Source organism: Pinus tabuliformis, chromosome 3_2 (genome assembly GCF_031772625.1).
Source record: "Pinus tabuliformis cultivar Carrire ecotype Pingquan chromosome 3_2, CPIR1, whole genome shotgun sequence".
Lineage (NCBI taxonomy): Eukaryota > Viridiplantae > Streptophyta > Pinopsida > Pinales > Pinaceae > Pinus > Pinus tabuliformis.
The window spans coordinates 447,379,659-447,400,135 of NC_142302.1; the positions used below are offsets into that span (position 1 = coordinate 447,379,659).

At 39.4% G+C, this 20,477-nt stretch overlaps 1 protein-coding gene across 1 annotated transcript in view; it reads left to right on the top strand.

The window, feature by feature from the left end:
• LOC149181226 (protein DSS1 HOMOLOG ON CHROMOSOME V-like) overlaps positions 1-19,602 on the top strand; it is a 33,272-nt gene extending 13,670 nt beyond the window's left edge. Inside the window, exon 2 of the mRNA XM_089416516.1 lies at positions 19,127-19,602. Coding sequence (XP_089272642.1) covers positions 19,127-19,257 — 131 coding nt within the window. The 3' untranslated portion in view covers positions 19,258-19,602. The remainder of the gene's footprint in view (positions 1-19,126) is intronic.
• The last annotated feature ends 875 nt before the right edge of the window (positions 19,603-20,477 follow it).

Sequence of the window (20,477 nt, forward strand, 5' to 3'; positions counted from 1 at the left end):
AGGTAGATATGGATTATGCAATTGAAGAAGTGTTTTAGGAAAGGTTGCTAGTTGTTTGCAGTGCATGTTAAAGCCTAGTGATGTCGGGCCTAGGCTTGAAGACTTCTTAGTCTTATGGGATTTTAAGGATGTGTTTTTGGAGGAATTGCTGGGATTACTTCCTAAAAGGGAATTTGATTTTGCAATAGATCTTGTTCTATGGGGTGAACTACTTTCTAAAGCACCACGTCTGATAGACACACTAGAGCTATTGGCATTGAAAAAGGAATTGCAAGAGTTTCTTGATAAGAGATATGCCAGGCCAATTGTCTCTACATAGGGAGCAACAATTCTTTTTGTGAAGAAAGGGGATGGAATATTAATGCTAACATAGATTACAACCTACAAGGATTGATTGAAGTAACTATCAAGAGTGAAGTAGTCATTCTTACTATTAAGAATAAGATGACATCACTTTCTTAACTAAATTAGAGCAAAAGTCTTTTTCTAGAAAGATATAATTTTTGGTTATTATTAGAGTTGGGTTCAAAGATGAAGACATATTCATTACAACATTTAAGATGTGTTACAACATTATTTCTAACAAATAATGTGTTTAATGAGTACTTGGACAAATTCGTTGGGAACTTGCGTGGAGAATCCTTCCATTCTAGTTAACCATTGACAACAATCTATTGTAAGGGATTGAGGAAACTAGATGTGTGCAAGGGGGCACTTTAACCTTGAACCAACCATTAAAAGCCTAATATTTAGCCATTCATTAGTATAATATGGAAAGCTAATAAGCTTAGCTATCGTGACATATACCAAATCAAAAGAAGATGAGGAATATTTGTGGTTTGTTTTAAAAATGTTGAGATAATATAAGCCCATAAGCAAGTTTGAATTACATTAGAAGCAAGTTCATTATTTAAGACATATCATCTCTAAAGTTATATTAGTTGATCCATAAAAGATTAAGGCAATCATGGAGTGGCCAACTTCAAGGAAGTGTTCCTAGTTTATGGTCTTTCTTGGCTATATGGCCTATACAGGGGAAATATTGAGCTTCAAGAAAGAGTAAATGATCTCATCGATACACAAATGTATAACTCTTTAGGAATTTTGATTGCACTTATATCCATAACTATAGGAATTGGATTTGAACTTTTTCTAGTCTCTTTTCATCAATGGACCTTTGAATATATGGAGTGCGTGAGATCATTCATGGGTCTCATGGGATACTACAATATTTCAAATTGCTTATTTTGTTATTTTACTTCAAAAGAAAGGTGAGAAGTTCAAGTGGACACTGGAGGGCAAAGAAAGTTTCCAACTGTCAAAGGGACTTCTTATTGCTGTGAAGGATTTGAGGAAAGCAAAACTCCTTCCCCATGATAGACATGTTGTGTGCTATGAGTCAAAGAAACACAAGGAGAATGTGATGAAATATCATATATGACTTAGAGCTCATTATGGTGGTTCTCTATAGAAATGTGGAGACACTACCTTACTTGTAGGAAGTTTGAGTTGTGAAACTTCTTATTAGTGCTAGGATCGAGCATAACATATATGTGATGAACTATCATAGTATCATTATTGATACACGACTTAGAGCTCATTATGGTGGTTCATGGATAGAAAATGTGGAGACACTCCTTTGTAGGAAGTTTGAGTTGAGAAGCTTCTTATTGGTCCATAGGATTTGGAGGATAACATATCCAAATAAAAATATTATTATGTGTTTTGATGCAAAATAGAAATCTTATTGTGTATTAATGTAAACTAAAAACCCTATTATGAATATTGATACATCCAAAGGGTGGAGGAGTCCTTGCCTAAGGACATGTATGCTATGATTTGAGGAAACTCAAGGAAGAATGAGATTAACCATCATACACATGATTTAGATATCATTGTGGTGGTTCATGTACAAAAAATGTGGAGACATGTTCTTATTGGTAGGAGTTTTGAGTTGAGAACAATTAATAACTTGCAACAAAGGACAAACTAAAATGGTATACAAAAGCTTGATCTATGCTATAGGGGTGGTTCATTGAGGATTGTATCTGCATCTTGAACTCATTTTGTACTTGAACCTCAATTTATCCTATCTTCATAAATTGAACTTTCTTCATGTGCGTGTGTGGTTGATCAATATGTCAATATGAAGTGGAACACAACTAGTGCTAGCTCTTCGTATTTCTTGTCAATCTTGTGGTTTGGTGATATTGAATGATCTCAACAAAGATGATTGAGGCATAGTTTTCGCATTTTGAACTTTGAGACATCCAAAGATTGTTGTTGAAGCTTGGTTGTTGTCGCAAAGCTAGAGAGGGTCTAAACCAGTGGTTGTTGAATTTGATCGAGCATGTTCTTTTGAGATATATGAACGAGCTCTAACTCTAATGTTACTCTAGTAATTCACTAGATGGGTAGGTGGAGCTAGCCATGGTTGCATATGATTTTTTAAACAACTTTTGTGCATTTTGGGTCCAATATTCTCTCTCTTAATCATTTGTCCATTGCATTCTTGGTTGAAGGTTCTTTTAACCATTTTATCAAGGTGGAGTGTTGATTTAGGGAGTGTGCCAAGTGCTATTGCACGTGATCTATCTGTTGCTTGAGTTCGACACAATATCTTTGTTTTGTTTGTCCATTGCATTCTTGGTAGAAGACAATTTTAAGCATTGCATCAAGGTGGTGTGTTGATCTAGATAGTGGGGCAAGTGCTTTTGAAGGCGAGCTATCTATTACTTGAGCTCAACTCTTTAATTTGTTAAAAACATTGGATATTCGAATGGATAGTTAGTTACAATAGATCTTAATATTACCACAACCAATACAAGAGCTATATTTTAAACCTAAAAAGCACATCATTCATGCCTTTTAAACTACTTGAGAAATAAGAATAGAACTACAATAGTAAAAACACAACATAGAACACCATATTGTGCTTGGATCTTTCTATTAGGAGGTTCTTAGGTATTGATCACAATACTTGCGGCATCGTTTTTGTCTAGAGCTATTCAAGGGGATCACATCCTTCTTCCTTGTCATGCTTTGTTTGATATTAGATCAAGGCAACCCTAGATCTATTCCTGACCTCTCTAGTGGGTAGACTTACTTCCACAAGATATCTAAGGAGCCTCTATCTTGACTTTCAACATAGACTTCACTACACTGATAGATAAAGTGCTTGTAGGAGGGCTAGAGACAAACTCCCTAGGCCCAAAGTACTACCTCCAAGGTTTCTTCAAGGAATTGGTCATTCATTAGGAGTTTCTTCCCCTTGTCTTCAAGTGTTAGGAGTTATGCCCTCCCTTGGTGTAGTGCTGTCCTTAGGATCCCTCCTAGGATAACACAATTAGGCCTCAACTCTGGGTGGTCTTTGAATGGCCTTCTCAAATAGTGCAGTGGTCCCTTCATTGTGATTAAGGACTTAGATCTGGAGACTACTTCCTCTACCTCCCTCTTTGGACCATAGCTTCTAGTGCTAGTTCCAACATCCCTTGACATGTTATTGAAGGGTTTTTACCTTTGTATTCTTTTTATTTCTTTGTCTCGCCCTTCCTTTGAGATCTTTGAAATTCTTCTATTTATGTGCTCTAGGAACTACTTATGCATTCCCACTTTGTACTTTTTTAGTCACATTAATCTTTTGTGGTCATTTGCTGGACACTAATAATGTTAACTTATCTTATCATGGAGTTGGATTTGCCTTGGAATAACATGTGAGGGAAAACTCTGGGTAGAAATAAAGGATAATGCCTTGCTTGTATTATTCTTAGGAATTACAATGCAATTACAACAAAAACTAGCTATGGAGTAAATAGACACTATGGCTTGATAGAAAGTTCTATATGGTTGGCTTTTTTCTCTCACCTTCGTTTTATTGTTTCTCTCCTTTCCACTGCTTGGATATGGAACAAAAAGGAATGAAACCACTATCCCCTCTTACTGCTAGGGTTTGTTAATTTTAGGCAACAATGGTATGTTCTATGCTTCAGAGCAATTTTAATTCAATTTCTTTATTAGCCCAATATCAATATCTGGTTTAGCAATCACATCAACATGATAGTAAAATGCAAATAGAACATAAACATAAACAGTGGAAGACAAGCCAAGACAAGAGGACACAAGATGTGGCACCAACTAGGGACAAACTCCAATGTGGGGAAACCCTTGATCAATTCTTCTTATAGTCTTCAATAGTTTAGCAGAGAGAGATAGTACAATTTACAAATCTGATAATCCATAACAGCAGCAAAAGAGCCCCAACAAAAAAAGTCAACGCTGGTCAATTGGGCAGATTTGACCCTCAAAGATTCGGTCAACTTTAGTCAACTTCGGCCTTCGAACAACAAGATGAAACAACCCTTAGAACAGTCCGAATTCAGCCTAGTCAAAATTTGGTCAAACAGTAAACTTGCGGTCAGCGCTAGTTGCAGTCAACACTGGTCAAATTCAACAGAGTGCCTTGATTTCTGTGCCCAAAAATGTAGCTTGCTGGGACATAATTTCTCCACTAAAAATTGCAGTCAAACATGTCAACGCTGCTGGTCAACGCTTGGTCAAATTGTCCATGAAATTTGGTCAACGCAGTCAATGCCCAAAACAGAAAATTCGTCCTTTCTTTCCTTTGCACGTGTGGAGAGAGATGCTGCCCAGAAATGCGTACCCAATCAATGAGGAGAGAGAGATGTGTGTGAAGATGAGTGTGTCCAAATGAGGCTAAGTCACCTTCTATTTATATGCAATGTTGAGGATGAATAGACGTGACTGTTGGGCTTCTGAGCCTACACGAGTTTGCTGGCCGACCTTCACAATTTGTACATAACATAAATAAATTCATATCTTCATTTGTACATGTCAGAATCGGACGATCTTTAGATCAATCCTACACCTCTCGGAGAGAGGAATCCAAGAAAAATATCAACTCTCATAAATAAGATGACCCATGTGGAGTTTGGCCCTAGTTGCCAATTTTAACACTCCCTCTCAACTACGAAGAACTACACCTGCTAGTCCATCTGCCAATCTGTACTGGAGAACTACACCTGCTAGTCCATCTGCCAATCTGTACTATCTCTGCCATCAATGCACTGCTCTGCACTGCTTTGCTGAACTATGAAGAAGAAGTGATTGAGAATGTATCATACGATTCTTCACTGACTTGAAGTCGGTCCCAAATAAAAGAGAGTGTCTCATACCACTCTTACTGACCCGAAGTCAGTTCCAGTTGATCCGAGATCAATATCGGTCATCCTAGCATAGGGAGTACGGTAGCACACGATGCGTCCATCGATAGTATTATGGTCCCTATCCTCATTTTCATTGGCTAGATGAGAGGTACTTCCCATGAGTCCTAGACTGCATGGGTAGGATGTCTCGGCAGGAGAACGATGAACCACTCATCCTGCCTACATGTTGCCAAGGGGTATCACAGGGGAAGGCTGAACCACCCACCCTGTACACAACAAACCACTAGGGGAAGGATGATCTACTCACCCTATGGTTGCTCACCGCTCCAAGAAGTACCCCAAGCCCCCCAGAGCTCCCAGAGCTCAATGTCCATCTCATACAGGACCCTTGTAAGAGGGTTTCTCCACGACTCCAAGTCGTTCTCAAAAGGCCAAGAATTTGACCTTCCCCAGGGGCTTTGTCAGAATATCAATGACTTGCTCATCAGTCCCAATGTGATGGAGCCTTATTGCTCTTAGTTGTACCATATCTTGAATAAAGTGGTACCTGATATCTATATGCTTGGAGCGATCAGGAAACACGAGATTCTCTGATAATCGGATCCCACTATGGTTGTTGCAAAAGATCACGGTGGTATAGAACACATGTCCAAACAGCTCACTGAAGAGCTTCCTCAACCAGACAGCTTCACAGGAGGTCATACTAGCAGCTATGTATTTGGCCTCGACAGTGCTCAAGGCAATTGATTTTTGCTTCCTGCTCATCTAGGATATCGAAGTAGATACCAAGAAAAACAACATCTAGAAGTGCTCTTGTGATCCACCACACTGCCAACCCAATCAACATCAGAATAACTATGCAGCCTCATATTTCCGGCAGTGTATCTTGGTTCATGAGCGATTGTGCCCCGAAGATATCTCAGAAGATTCTTGGCAGCAATCCAATGTATATGATGAGGCTCAACCATGTATTGGCTTAATGTGTTAACTGCAAAACATATGTCCGGACGGGAGTTCACCAAGAACATCAGTGCTCCTATGAGTTGACGATACTCAGAAGCATTTCCCAATTCAGGTCCAACAACACTACCACATAACTTCTTAAAGTTAAGTTCCATCGGAGTAGTCACAGGCTTGCAGTCCACCATCCCAAGTCTTTCCGATATCTTCACAACATATTTTCCTTGAGAGAGGAAAAATTTCACTTGGCTTTTGCCAGGCCTCCAACCCTAGGAAATAGTGCATCGGTCCTAGGTCCTTCATCTCAAATTCAGAAGCCAATTTCCTCTTACATTTGTGAATGAGAGGGTCTGCACCTATCAGAAAGAGGTTGTCCACATAAAGTACCAAAATGAGAGGTTTATCATTTTCAACCTTAGAGGTTTGGATCGGCTTCACTTCTAGTGAATCCCAACTTCATTAGATAGCTATCGATCCTCTCAGACCAAGCTTGGGTGCTTGCTTCAATCCATAGAGAGCTTTCTTCGACTTGCATACATGAGACTCCCAATCATGAACCTTGAAGCCCTTGAGTTGTTCCACATAGACTTCCTCTTTGATTGAACCATGCAAGAAAGCGATCTTGACATCCATTTGATGTAGGTTCCATCCTTGCGAGGCAACAAGGGCTATAATCGAGCGGATGGTGGTGTATCGGGCAACAGGTGCAAATATCTCATTGTAATCTACACCTTCTTTTTGAGAGAAGCCTCGAGCAACAAAGTGAGCCTTGAACTTTTCTGCACTTGCATCAGGTCCATGCTTGATTTTGTAGAGCCACTTAGAGGTGACAACCAATTTGTCCTGGGGTCTAGGAACCACATCCCAGACATCATTCTCCATAATTGACTCGTATTCTTCATTCATAGCATCCTTCCATACTTGTTGCTTCACGACTTCTTCGAATGATGAAGGCTCATTTTGAATGATAATGCTCATGGTGGTCAAATATTCTTGATACCTGATCGACTTCTTGCTTTCGCGGAAAGTCCCCCTTGGTGCAATGTGTCTCTCGACATCTTTGAGAGTCTCCCTAAGCCATGAGGGTCTCCTCTTGGAGGAGGAAGGCCCATGAGGAGGAAGATCAATAGGATCCATAGGTTCATCAACATCAGGCATTGTTTCATCCTCTTTTTCATCTTGATTTCCGGTGTCAACTTCTTTGTCCTTCCTTAGGATAGGAAGGTTGTTGATCCTCCTGAGGGCCATATCTTTGTCGAAGGTGACATCATGACTTATCTCAACTTCCTTTTGACCAACCACTTAAATTTTATATCCCTTAGAATAACCAGTATAGCCCACAAAGATTCCTTTCTTCCCAGATGCATCCAATTTGCTTCTTTTCTCTTTCGGCACATGAAAATATACGGGGCTTTCAAAAATTCTAAAATGAGAGACATCAGTTTCTTACCAGTGAAAATTTCTTCAAGAATCTTGGAGTCCAATGCTTGATGAGGGCATCGGTTTTGAACATACATGTGGTATTTGTAGCTTCAGCCCATAGAAACTTCGGAAGGCCTTGATAATGAAGTATGGCACGAACAACTTCTACAATAGAGCGATTCTTCCTTTTAGCCACACCATTTTGCTCAGGAGTGTATGGCATTGTAGTCTCCCTCTTAATGCCAACTTCTCTGCAATAATCTTGGAATTCATTGGATTTGTACTTGGTCCCATTATCAATCCTAAATATCTTGATTTTCTTCTCGAATTGGTTTTTGATCAAGGCTTTGAAGTGTCGAAACCAATTGAACACTTCATCCTTCTTCTTTAAGAAGTAGATCCACGTCTTGCGAGAGTAATCATCCACAAAGGTGAGATAATATAAGTATCCTCCCAAAGAGTTTACGGGCACCATACTAGATATGTCAGAGTGGATCAATTGCAATATATTTGTGGTCTTGCTATCACTTGAGGGGAATGGTCCCCTTGTAAGTTTTCCTTTGGCACATCTCGGACATACACCTTCATGCTCTACTTTGAACTTGGACATATCTATCTCACATCGGGTAGAGCCTTATAATGAAGATGGGCGAACCTCCAGTGCCGTAGTTTAGATTGTAGAGATGTGTCGCAAGACATGGCTCCCAATGGACTTCCTCCAACTTGATACAAAGTGTCAACCCTGAACCCAAGAGTAAACCCATCTTTAAAATTTCTTTTCCGAACACATACCTTTCCATCGATAAAAGCCACCTTGAATCCTTTATCATCCATCACTGAAATGGACACCAGGTTATTCTTGAGATCGAGTACATATAGTACTTTTGGCAAATGAATAGTGTTACTTTGATTCAATTGAAAGGTAACATTCCCTACTCCTTTCACGGGATAGGTGGCATCGTCTCCAAGGATGATCTCCAAGTTTGTCTCCTTTTCTATCAGATTAGAGAGGGCTTCCTTGTATCCAGTGAAGTGCTTTGAGGCACCACTATCAATCAGCCAATTTCCCAAAGTGTCCAGAGGAGAGGCAGTGGAGAGGGCCGATATAAGATAGTACTCTTTTCACTTATTGTTAACAACATTAGATTCTTCATACCTGGAGTTCCTTGGTTTCTTGGAGGGTCGACCATTTCCTTGATGTCTTGCATTATTTTTTCCTTTGCCATTGGTCCTGCCATTCCTTTGATCGTTGTTGTTGAAGTTGTCCCTGGAATGATTGTGATCATCATCATGCGATGTATCCCTTCTATTTGGACACTCCCTTGCATAGTGGCCAAACTTATTGCAAACAAAGCATCTTCCCTTCCTTCCATTTTTGAATCCCGGTCTTCCTTGACTTTGCTTCTTTGAAGTTGCATTGTTCTTCCTCTTGGCATGAGCGGAGCATGCATCGGGGTTGCTTCTATTAGAAGGCATTTCTTGCTCCACCATTCTTGTTTCTTCTTGAATGCATCTCAACATCAATTCTTCAAACCCTGGAACTTGATCATTGTTGGGTATAGTGGTTCTAAATACATACCACTCAGGTGGAAGTCCTCCAAGGGTGGTGAGAGTAAGATCCCTGTCAGGAATGACTTCTCCAATCGAGAGTAGATCATTCTTGATCTCAGTAATCCTCAAGGATTAGGATTGAATGTCCTCGTCCTTGCCCTTCTTGATATCCTTCAACTTATTCATGAGAAATAGAATTTGATTAGCATTACTAACCTCAAACATGTCGGTAGATCTCCTTGGAAGTCTTCAATTCAATACGTCAATGGAATCCATGATAATCTTCTTCGCTTTGACTTCAGCCCTATTGTACTTGGTCTTCGTAGCAGCTGGTGCATTTGAAGGAGGTTAAAGGATTTTACCCTGCACATAATCCATCACTTCTTTTTCTTCCAAGGTCAAATCAAGAGACATCCTCCATCCATGATTGTCAGATTTATCATGGAGCTTGTCTTTTGCTGGGAAGTAGGATGAGGAACCCATTGAGTCTTTTGTAATTTGTCCTTGTCCAATTGTCTTTGGCGATTGCTCTTTCACTCTTGCTTGCGCTTTGTCTTCACCTCAACTCTGATTCCATGTTAATTTTAGGCAACAATGGTATGATCCAGTGTTACTTGGGAGCGGGAGCGGGAGCGGGGAGCGGGAGCGGGAGCGACCATTTTCAGAAGCTCCCGGTTTGGGAGCGAATCCCGGAGCGATTTTTTAAAAATATATATATTTTTTATATTTTTTAATTTTTGATACATATATGTCAACAAAAACATGTAGAATGATGAAATAGACATAAAAAACATAAAAAAACATAAATTGATCATTGAACCATATCACATCAATCATCTAGAAATTATAATCGTCATCAACCTTAGTAAAATAATAAATTAAAATAACATTCAATTCAATAACATTTATCATCATTGATCACCAAAGTAACAAGTTGTACTTGTAAGCCAAGTTTAACCATTACAAGAAGTAATATCGAAGATATTTCTAAGTCCTAACTTCTAACTGTTAACATGATATGAAATGTTAAAAATTTATAAAATGAAACATGAATAATGAGATGAAATGAAACAACTTTAGTCTTTCACAAAGCATCATATTCATAATTCACAATCATTACCAATGAGTTATAATTGCCAAGGCCCAACTTCAAACTTCAAATTTTCATTGTCACAGTGATATAATGTTTACAAAAAATATCATAATGTCATAATGATATGAAAGAGTCAAGAGTCAAGAGTCAAGGACTCAAAACTCAACACTGAACAGTTATGAAAACTAAAGTGACAAGTCTAATAGAAACTAAAAAAGACAAGTAAATTGTAAATCTACAAGTGGCCCTTGCCACGAGAGTCTCCAGGAGTATAAGTAGGTCTTGGCGGTCTTCTAGGAGTCTCCCTCCCAGACCGACGACCAGAACTCGAGCCTCCACGCGAGGGTGTCGATGGAGGTGGCGACAGCAATGGAACAAGACTCGGGCCCCGAGAACTGCTACTGGATGGTGGAGGTGGAGGTGGCATGGCTGCTGCAGCTGCTTCAGCTTCATCCCGTACAAGCTCATCTTCTAGTTCTTCCATATGTACAATGCCATCCTCTAAATTGTCGTCCTCAGGGTGACTGTCCCAAATTTTATATGTGGGATCTTCATTGGCCCGATCACAGTAATGGCTCAACAACCTCAAATTGTAGTGCACATAAACCAAGCTTTCTGCTCGGTTTTCGTTGAGCCTGTTTCTTTTCACATTATGTATATAACTGTAGGTGCTCCAACACCTCTCTGCAGAAGAAGAATTTACAACCTGTGCAAGAACTTTCAATGCCAATTTTCGCAAAAGTCCGTCGCCGCCATATGTTTCCCACCATGTGAGAGAATCAAATTTATCTTTGTCGTCCATTGCATGGAAGTTACCATACAAACCACTGCCAGTGAAGTATCTGCCTATTTCAAGGCACACAGCTGCACATTCCTCCCTGTCAGGCACCAACTTTTCTAATGCATCCAGATATCCTTTAGTTACCTCTCGATCTAAATGGGGTTTGGTCCTAACACCACCCCCTGCTGCAGGTTTGCCCAACCAAGAATCTGAGTAGTATTTTGGCGTAAGGATATACGCCAAGCAATGTAGTGGAAGGTTAAGCTTTTTCCACCGTTCACACACACAATCGTGAATCAGATTGTACAAGTCGGGATCTCTGTTATTAACAATGTCTTTTATTTCCCCCAACATGGTATCCATTTGCTCATACACCTCGCCAATCACCGGTTTGTCTGTATCTGCAAACCGAATCATGTTATAAATTGGCTTGGTGAAATCCAATACCTGTCTCACAGCTGTCCAAAACTGCCCATCAAGAGCGGCCTCCTCCACCGTATCAAAACCTGCAATGTCAGCTACATTTGTAGCCCTTTCCTTTAACACCTGCCAATTTGGACTTGATACCATGCTAGCTAAACCCTCTCTTACCTTCAAAAGGCGCCTGAAGGTGAGGTAATAGCTACCAAATCTAGTCCTCGCAATCTTCAGCAACTCCAATCTCGAGTGACTGCGGAAAAGGCCATGGGTATTGCTATGATTTGTAATAAATTTTATCATTTTTTTTCCTCTCTTGTACAAATCCCCAATCCATTGGTATTGTTCATTTTTGTTTTTGACAATATCATGCAACAGAAGGTTCAATGTGTGAACCAAACATCCAGACCAAAATATGTTCGGGTATCTATCCTCAATAATTGCTCCCGCTGCCTTACAATTAGGAGCATTATCAGTGATGACTTGGATGACATTGTATGGGCCAATACGCTCAATTGTTTCAAGCAATGCTTCTGCAATGTTGATAGCGGTCTTGAACTTGTCTGAGTAATCATGTGCAGCTAGAAAAATGGGACCACTTCGGGACACAGCAAGAACACTTATCAATGGCTTGCCTTTTACATTTGTCCATCCATCAGATACAATGGACACCCCATTGTCAGTCCAAGAACTTGTCATTTTATTCAAAGAATGTGATATTTTTGCTTTTTCATGATCAAGGCCAACTGTTCTTGCCTTGTCATACCCAGGGCTCTTGTATCCTTTAGGGGCATCATTTATGGCAGAAACCATTTCGTGCCAATAAGGTGAGCGTAGAACATTGAATGGTATCCCATTTGCATAGAGGAACCTGTAAATTTTTGAATCCACATCATTCCTACACCCCTCATCAAGGAAATCTGATATGCTTCTACGGCGTAAAGATGATGACCCTGAGCCTCCATGTCCATATCCACTGCCTTGGGAGGATGCTGAAGGAGTTCTTTGTGAGCTTGGTTCAAAGAAACCCCTTGATCTTTTTGCTTTGTATTGGGCGTCCTCCTCTTCCTTTATGTATTTGGCTCTATCAACTGTTGACACCCCGTTGCAAGTTCTGATTCCTATTTGTTTCTCTCCATCCCATGCCCTTTTCCCGCAAAGGTGTCTTCTCAAACGGGTGTATGAGCCTGTGAAATCAGTGTTGCAATGGGGGCAATGAAATTTAGTGGTTCCACCCCCTCTCCCTGTTTCAGGCCTCTGAACATATTTCCACAATGGAGTTTGGTCTTGTTTAGTTTTTTCACCCTCATGTTCACCCTCCACATCCTCCTCACTGGGGTTTTCACCTATTTGACTTCCTCCGGCTTCTTCATCCACCTCTTCAGGGTCAGGCCCCCTCCGTTTCCTACTCTCCACCACCATAATAACCAGAAAGGGGACCAGGAAGAGGAAAATGCCAATAAAAATGCTCAGGTCCATCGTGTTTGATGTTTGTAGGGTTTGAGTCTTGAATCTGCAAATTAATTTAGTTTATTGGGATTAATTCATTTAATTTATTAATTTAATTTAAATTAATGATCTTTAAACTCAAACAGGTAAATGAAACTAACCAAATTAACTACCTAACCAGCTAAACTAACTAAATGATTAAGTTACATACCTCTGCAAGCTTGCTCCTCGCTCCTTGGCACTTGCTCCTCGCTCCTCAGCTCTGGCTCCTTGCTCCTCAGCTCTTGCTCCAGCTCTCAATCTCTTGCTCAAGCTCTCAATCACTTGCTCAACAAAGTTGTAATGACAAGTTTTTGGCCCATTGGGCTTATAAAACAAAAAAAATTAGCTAAATTTTTTTAATTTTTCGGGTCCGGCGGAATTTTTTTCCGCCGAACCGCTCCTGGCCGGTTAAAAATCGCTCCCGGAGCGTTTTTTAATGCCCGGGAGCGATTAGGGAGCGATCGGGGAGCGATCGCTCCCGGGCATTAAAAAACGCTCCGGGAGCTCGGGAGCGATCGCTCCCTGAAACGCTCCCTATCAGAGCAGGGAGCGTAAATTTTTTTAAGGGAGCGCGCTCCCGAAAATCGCTCCCGTCCGGGAGCGATTTTGGGAGCGCGCTCCCGACCCGCTCCCGAGCCGCTCCCGCCCGGAGCGCGCTTCGGGAGCGGGTTCGAAGGGGGGGGGGGCGCTCCCCCGCAACACTGGTATGATCTATGCTTTAGAGCAATTTTACTTCAATTTCTTTATCAGCCCAATATCAATATCCGGTTTAGCAATCACATCAACATGATAGTAAAATGCAGATAGAACATAAAGAGTAGAAGACAAGCCAAGACAAGAGTGCACCAGCCAGGGACAAACCCCAATGTGGGGAAACCCTTGATCAATTCTTCTTATAGTCTTCAATAGTTCAGCAGAGAGAGTACAATTTACAAATTTGATATTTTATAACAGCAGCAAAAGAGTCCTAACCAGAAAAGTCAATGCTGGTCAACAGGGCAGATTTGACCCTCAAAGATTTGGTCAACTTCAGTCAACTTCGGTCTTCAAACAGCAAGTTGAAATTGCCCTTAAAACAGTCTGAATTCAGTCCAGTCAAAATCTGGTCAAACAGTCAACCTGCGGTCAGCCCTAGCTGCAGTCAACCCTGGTCAAAGTCAACGGAATGCCTCGATTTATGTTCCCAGAAATGCAGCCTGCTGGGACAGAATTTCTCCACTAAAAATTGCAGTCAAACAGGTCAACACTGCTGGTCAACGCTTGGTCAAACTGTCCCTAAAATTCGGTCAATGCAGTCAACGCCCTAAACAGAAAATTCGTCCTTCGCACATGTGGAGAGAGATGCTGCCCAGAAATGCGTACCCAATCAATGAGGAGAGAGAGATGTGTGAAGATGAGCGTGTCCAAATGAGTCCAAGTCACCTTCTATTTATATGCAATGTTGAGGATGAATAGACGTGACTGTTGGGCTTTTGAGCCTACATGAGTTTGCTGGCCGATCTTGACAATTTGTCCATAACATAAATAAATTCATATTTTCATTTGTACATATCAGAATCGGACGATATTTAGATCAATCTTACACCTCTCGGAGAGAGGAATCCAAGAAAAATATCAGCTTTCATAAATAAGATGATCCATGTGGAGTTTGGCCTTAGTTGCCAATTTTAACAGTTATAGCTCTCCCTATTAGCTTTTTAGTGTTCTGATTAGGGTTAAGGTCTTGCATACTCTACAATCTATTTGGAAAGTAGACACAACTAGCTCCACACATGAGAAATAAGAGTTGATTTAGTGGGGAATATTTTGATAAGAGTGTCAACGGATGAAGTGTGGGCAATTTGTGGGATCATGTGCTAGAATTTTTTGTTAGTGGTGTTGTGGGCATACATGTTGGTGTCATGCAATGTTGTTTCATTGTTAGGCTTGCTGGAGTTGAATTTAAAATGCCATTTAGTCTATTATGTGATTGTTGCAAATCGTGGTAGTGGATACTTGAGATGGTGTTGTTGGGAAGCTTATCAAGTGATGCTATCATTTTTCATTTGATGGGATACACATTCATTTTAACAAATTTCCTTTTTGGGTTTTGTTCTTCTTCCAATTTAGTTGGGCACAATGAAGCACATGATTTTGTTGCAACTTCAACATCTAACTTCAAGACTATTGTGTTATTTGTTTCGAATATTGTGTTTGTCAATTTGCAGCTTTCAATCACGTATTGTTAGAATTTGTCACGGAGATTTTCATCTTTTGAGTGCTCTGTTTCAATTTCAATATTTTTTATTTTCTGCTCACCTTGAGGAAAGCAAGCATATCTTCTATCTAAGGTTGTCCAAGTAGAACTTTATAGATGTTACCTTCAATATCCATTACCTAGAAGTTTTGTTTTTGAATAGAATCTCCTACCTTACTAGTCATGCTCTTCAACAATACTCGCACCATCTTTGGGTTGGCATCACACATCATCAAGAAGCCATTATAGATTAGTGAGTGAGCACATCATGTTGGTGCCTTGATCTACCAGTGTAGGGGACTAGAAGTCTATCGAAGTGGATGAAAGTATGTCTAACTTGATTATTTGGTAGAGAGCTAGCAGATTAGGTGTAGGAGTATCCTTCTTGATCTCAAGCTTATTTAGTGAGGTCAAGATGTAGATCATATTCTTTGTGGATGGAAGGATCAATCTCCGTTGAAACTAGGGGATGGCTGAGGTGTTGAATAGGGTCACAAACATTGTAATGTACAAGCTAGATCTTTTTTATATATTTGTGTCATTTTAGTTTCCTTGTGTATCCATCATAAAGTTGTGTCAGTTGGATGATTTGTGGAGTGTGAGGAGATGGAACATTCATGAGATTGTATATCTTAGCTAATTTGTTATTGTGAAAGATTGCAACACTATTATTCTTACCTTAGAGTATCTTAAGGTGTGGACATTGTAGCATTGGTAGAGGGTTTTGACTAAATGTTTCCATACCCCTGGTGATTGATGCATGTGACAATGTAGACATAAGCTTCTTGTAAACCCACAGGTTGAGAGAGTCATGATAACCTAGTGCACAAAAGATGCATACTCTTTGTTCATCATATTTGAAAGAACAACTAGCTGTAACATGAATCCACTTACCATATTTAAAACATCTCATAATTTTTCGATGATCTTGAATTTAATTGTTATGATTGCGAGTTTGATTCTGATTTGTGCTTGCATTTGTTGATATTTTGCCAATTTTGCAGCGCGATGTTATGATGACCAAGTCTAAGATGTTGTCCTTCATAATGGAGGAACATTTGTGTGTGATATGTCGCTCTTGCCAACTGTCGGGGTAGTCACAACTAGAGAGGTGCTAGTACTAGCATTGGATGTAGGGGATTGCATTTGGACTAGATTTTTGGGCTTCTGCAATTGGTTCAACTGTGATTGTGGGGGTGTACACAGGCAAAGGACATAGAGGAGTCTTCAGCTTGGAGGTTGTACTGTCTTTTGTGGCATGATTAGACAAATCTGTAACCAAATCCTCCATGATTACGTGCAAATCTTCCACTGAGTCTACATCTGTCAGATGAGTGAACATAATTCTGAATAATGCATAGTTGAGCTATCACTAAGTTTTTTTCTAAGAGAAAATTAGGCTTCGGGATATGGTTTAGTGTGCACAAAAAGCACAAAATTATGTGGGTGGTCACCAACGTTACTGAACATCCAGATTCCAAGCCCATAGGTTCTAGTGTACATGTTTTAGGCAACGATACTAATGGTGTTGGGTACAAGATCTCTAAACTAAGTTATATTATGGAAAACAAATCTTAAGATAAATTTAGCCAAATGCATTAAACTTAACTGTGAAGCGTAACCATAAACGAATAAATTAGATTTGTTTTTAAAGCTAGAACATCAAGTAAATCATTGTGCTAATTTAGTGATGCAAAAACCAAGTCATATGCATGAAACACATATGTTTGGTTGTGAGAAAAGTCGATAAAGATCTCATAGCAGTCTAGATTCCATTTACAAGTATAATACAAGGCTTCTATTGATTACTTTTGGTTTGGCAATCCTGGATATAAATATAGCTATGTTGCACGGGTTCGTGAACCAAGGGGTGGGGTTCTTGAACCGTCCCGGGTTCTCATCCCCAAGAACCAGATTCTGGTATGGGTGCTTCCGAAACAAACCCATAAGAACCTGGTTCGGCTAGTAAGAACCAGGTTCTCCAATAAAAAAATTTGGGTTCGTTTGTCTTTTAGGGTGTGCCGAACCTCGATAATGGGTGCATGGAACCCCAAAATCGGGTTCTTTAGGGTTCGTGTGGACTGAAATAATGTTTTTGAATTAAAAATTTAAATACAAAATTTGTTGAAAGTCAAAAGGTAAAACCTAGAACTTTGCCATTCATTTTGTTCACCCAACAGTTTGATGGCGGCATTTGGTTTGAGACGGTGGGCATTCGCTGAATCGCTGGTGTTTTTGAGGGGCATTCACTGGCGTGTGTGCAGGAGGCTGGAGGTTTCCAAAGAGAAGCTTTGATACACACACCTTGTTCGTTGGTGTGCAGGAGACGCAATTCGTGACTCTTACCTCTTTTCCACAGAGACGCAATGCACAAAGACGCAATACGTGCTTGAAGATTCACAAGTAGTTGACTCTCGAGCTTTCTGGGTTGCTATATCGTGCAACATGAATTAATTCTGTGTGTTCACTGTTTGCAAAACTAAATTAGTAAATTCCTATCTGTGTGTTTCAACATTCAGAAACTGACATGGGCGTAGCCGTAAATTTACTTTATTTTTTATTGTGATCAAATCATTTCATGCCATGGATCACAGGGAGGACACATTCAATTTGACAGATGTGAAATTAAAATAATTTTATTTGTAGCAGTTCTGGTCGTAGAGAAATCTTATTTTTTTTGTAGTACTAGTCCTGAGGTCGCTTTCTCTCACTGGACTACTGTTACAGCCTGTAATGTGTTTGGTCCCTATTTTCATCAAAATCCCTTGGGCCATGGGAGCCTATGAACAAACAACGATAATGACCATGGTTTTCATAATTGATAGGGCATGTCAAAATAAAATGGTCTTCTCATGCAGTTTCCAACATACACTGGTACAAGTAAGTGAGATGAGATCTTTTAAATGTTTCAAGACTCATTTCACATATTCACTTCAATTGTGGAACTACCATGACATATTACCTATGTTGCTTGCTTTTAAATAGTGCCAAATAACTACTCATTGATATGTTTTCATTCCCATCTTATAAATGTAGTTATTTTGTGTTGAATTTACCACTGCCTCTCCAACATGTACTTTGTTTCTTTGTCCATTCATCAGTTCTTTTCCCCAAGGAAAACCTCTTGGGGAAATCCCAGGGATGTTTCCCTATAGTTGTGAATGGCATTCCTAGTAAACCCATTGGCATACTATAGTGTGTCTAATCTAGATGAATTTGAACAAGGCACCCATTGGCACAGAATAGCCAAATGCCTGACAACATGGCGAACTCTGCCTGGCTTAAGCCCTTGGGCTTCTTGTTGTCAAATTATATAAAGACATTTTAAAATGATTCAAGACTGATTTCACATATTCACTTCATCTGTGGAACTACTAAGGATAAATTACTTGTGTTGCTTGATGTTATCAAGATTGTCAATCATCAATATGACATCATATAATAAAAATGTCTGCAAATTTACAAGTATAATAATTGTAAGGGTGTGATGAAATTGTTCTCTTGTACACCAAAGAATTGCAAATACCATGAGTCAAAGCCATGAAGAGTTTGTTTTCCCCTCAGGAAATGCTTAAGCATCCTATTTTTAGTCTTTTTTGCTAGATGAAGCCTCTAGAATACTGGGGAAGGCATAATGATTATTAAAGAATAACTTGTTTATATGGCTGACATCATTCAAAAATATTTTCAATTTTGAGAGGGAAAACCCTATGTATTTCTAAGGAATGATAATGTTCTATAGTAAGTTTAAATATTTTTGACGGTTCTGTATTTAGTAATTGGGATGTCAAATGCCTGTCATTGAAATTTCTGCATTTTTACACAACCTATCTGTTGGTTATTTCATCTCCAGGACAATGAGTTCAGTTCGACCATATATTGCAACTCTTGGTTCTATAGTAAATTCATACTATTGCACTAGTAATCTTAATTGCATTCACCCAGTAGCTGCTATACTTGGGTAATTAGCCTGGTAGTTTTGGATTTTGCAGAGTGGGTTGATAAGGAAGAGGAGAACGATGCTTTGCAGCAGTGGGAAGATGATTGGGATGATGATGATGTCAATGATGACTTCTCTCAGCAATTAAGGAAGGAGCTAGAGAGCAATTCAGAAAACAACTGATGCTCAATATCTTCTACTGATTAGGGCATCTGTGTTTTTGTATTCAGGGATACATAGATCAGTTTGTTCCTGTTTCTGGGCTAAAAGAAACAAGTTTTGTCTAAAGGCAATTACTGATGCTATTTTGTTATCTATGTTAAAGTTGTTCAGATTATTCTGCATTGATTACATACAACTCACTGTTGTGATTTCTGACATGTGAATTTTTCGTGGGCTTCTTTCCATGGACGCATCATTGCATTAGATATAACTGCTTTTATCTGTGGAATACTTTTATGTCCCATGTTGATTTACTGTGTAAATTTCTTATTATTATAGTATATAATAGGATAGATGTTACTGAGAGATGCTTTACCACATTTGCTGACCTTTGCCATTAAAGTATTCTTGTGGGGAAGAGTGCTTTGCAAGATGGTATACATTGATTTTGACTGTGTTGCTATAATCTGTGAAGGCATGGTAGTTGATGCCAGCTAATAAAAATTATGTATAATTGAATGCGGTGTTGAAAACAATATGATTAAAGATGTATCCACGGGTTCGGATGATAAATTGCTTGCTAGAATTGTAATGATTTATTTCCTGAATACAAGGTAGAAAGAAATGGTGAAGGCAGGCTGCGTGTGTCGCCTCAACTAAAATGCTCCAAAATCAAACAAAGCCTGGTGGTTGTTTTTTTTCGCACGTGTCGTATAATGGCACAATATTGGCTCTTTTGGTTTCGATGGCCAATTTTAAATCGAGGATAATTAAAAGTTTTCTTGATATGTAGATGTCTTGTTTAATGAGATCTAGATGAATGTTGGTTTATGACACTGAGCTTTCATCTAAGGTAGAAACGTGATAATTGTAGACGATAGAGACAACAAAATGGATGGTTTGTTACAAATATTTATTCTAAGATGTTGACATTGCAGATTCTCTTCCTCCCTTACAGATATTGACTAGTTACATTGGGTCTATCAAGCCTTGCTTTGCCATCAACGGGCAGAAACAAAATGTTTCGTCATTATTATTTTTAGATGATTTGGATTGCCCTTATCAAATCCAAATTTGCTACATGTGCTGTGCTTGTCATGGAAGATTGCAAATTTCAAGTAGTTTTATCAAGATCCAATTTTAGGGTGGTATTTTCAGAAAACCTTTATAGGATTTTGAGAAAAACCACTTAATGACAAATTTAAAATCCATGAGTTTCAACTTGACCTTTGAAATGTATG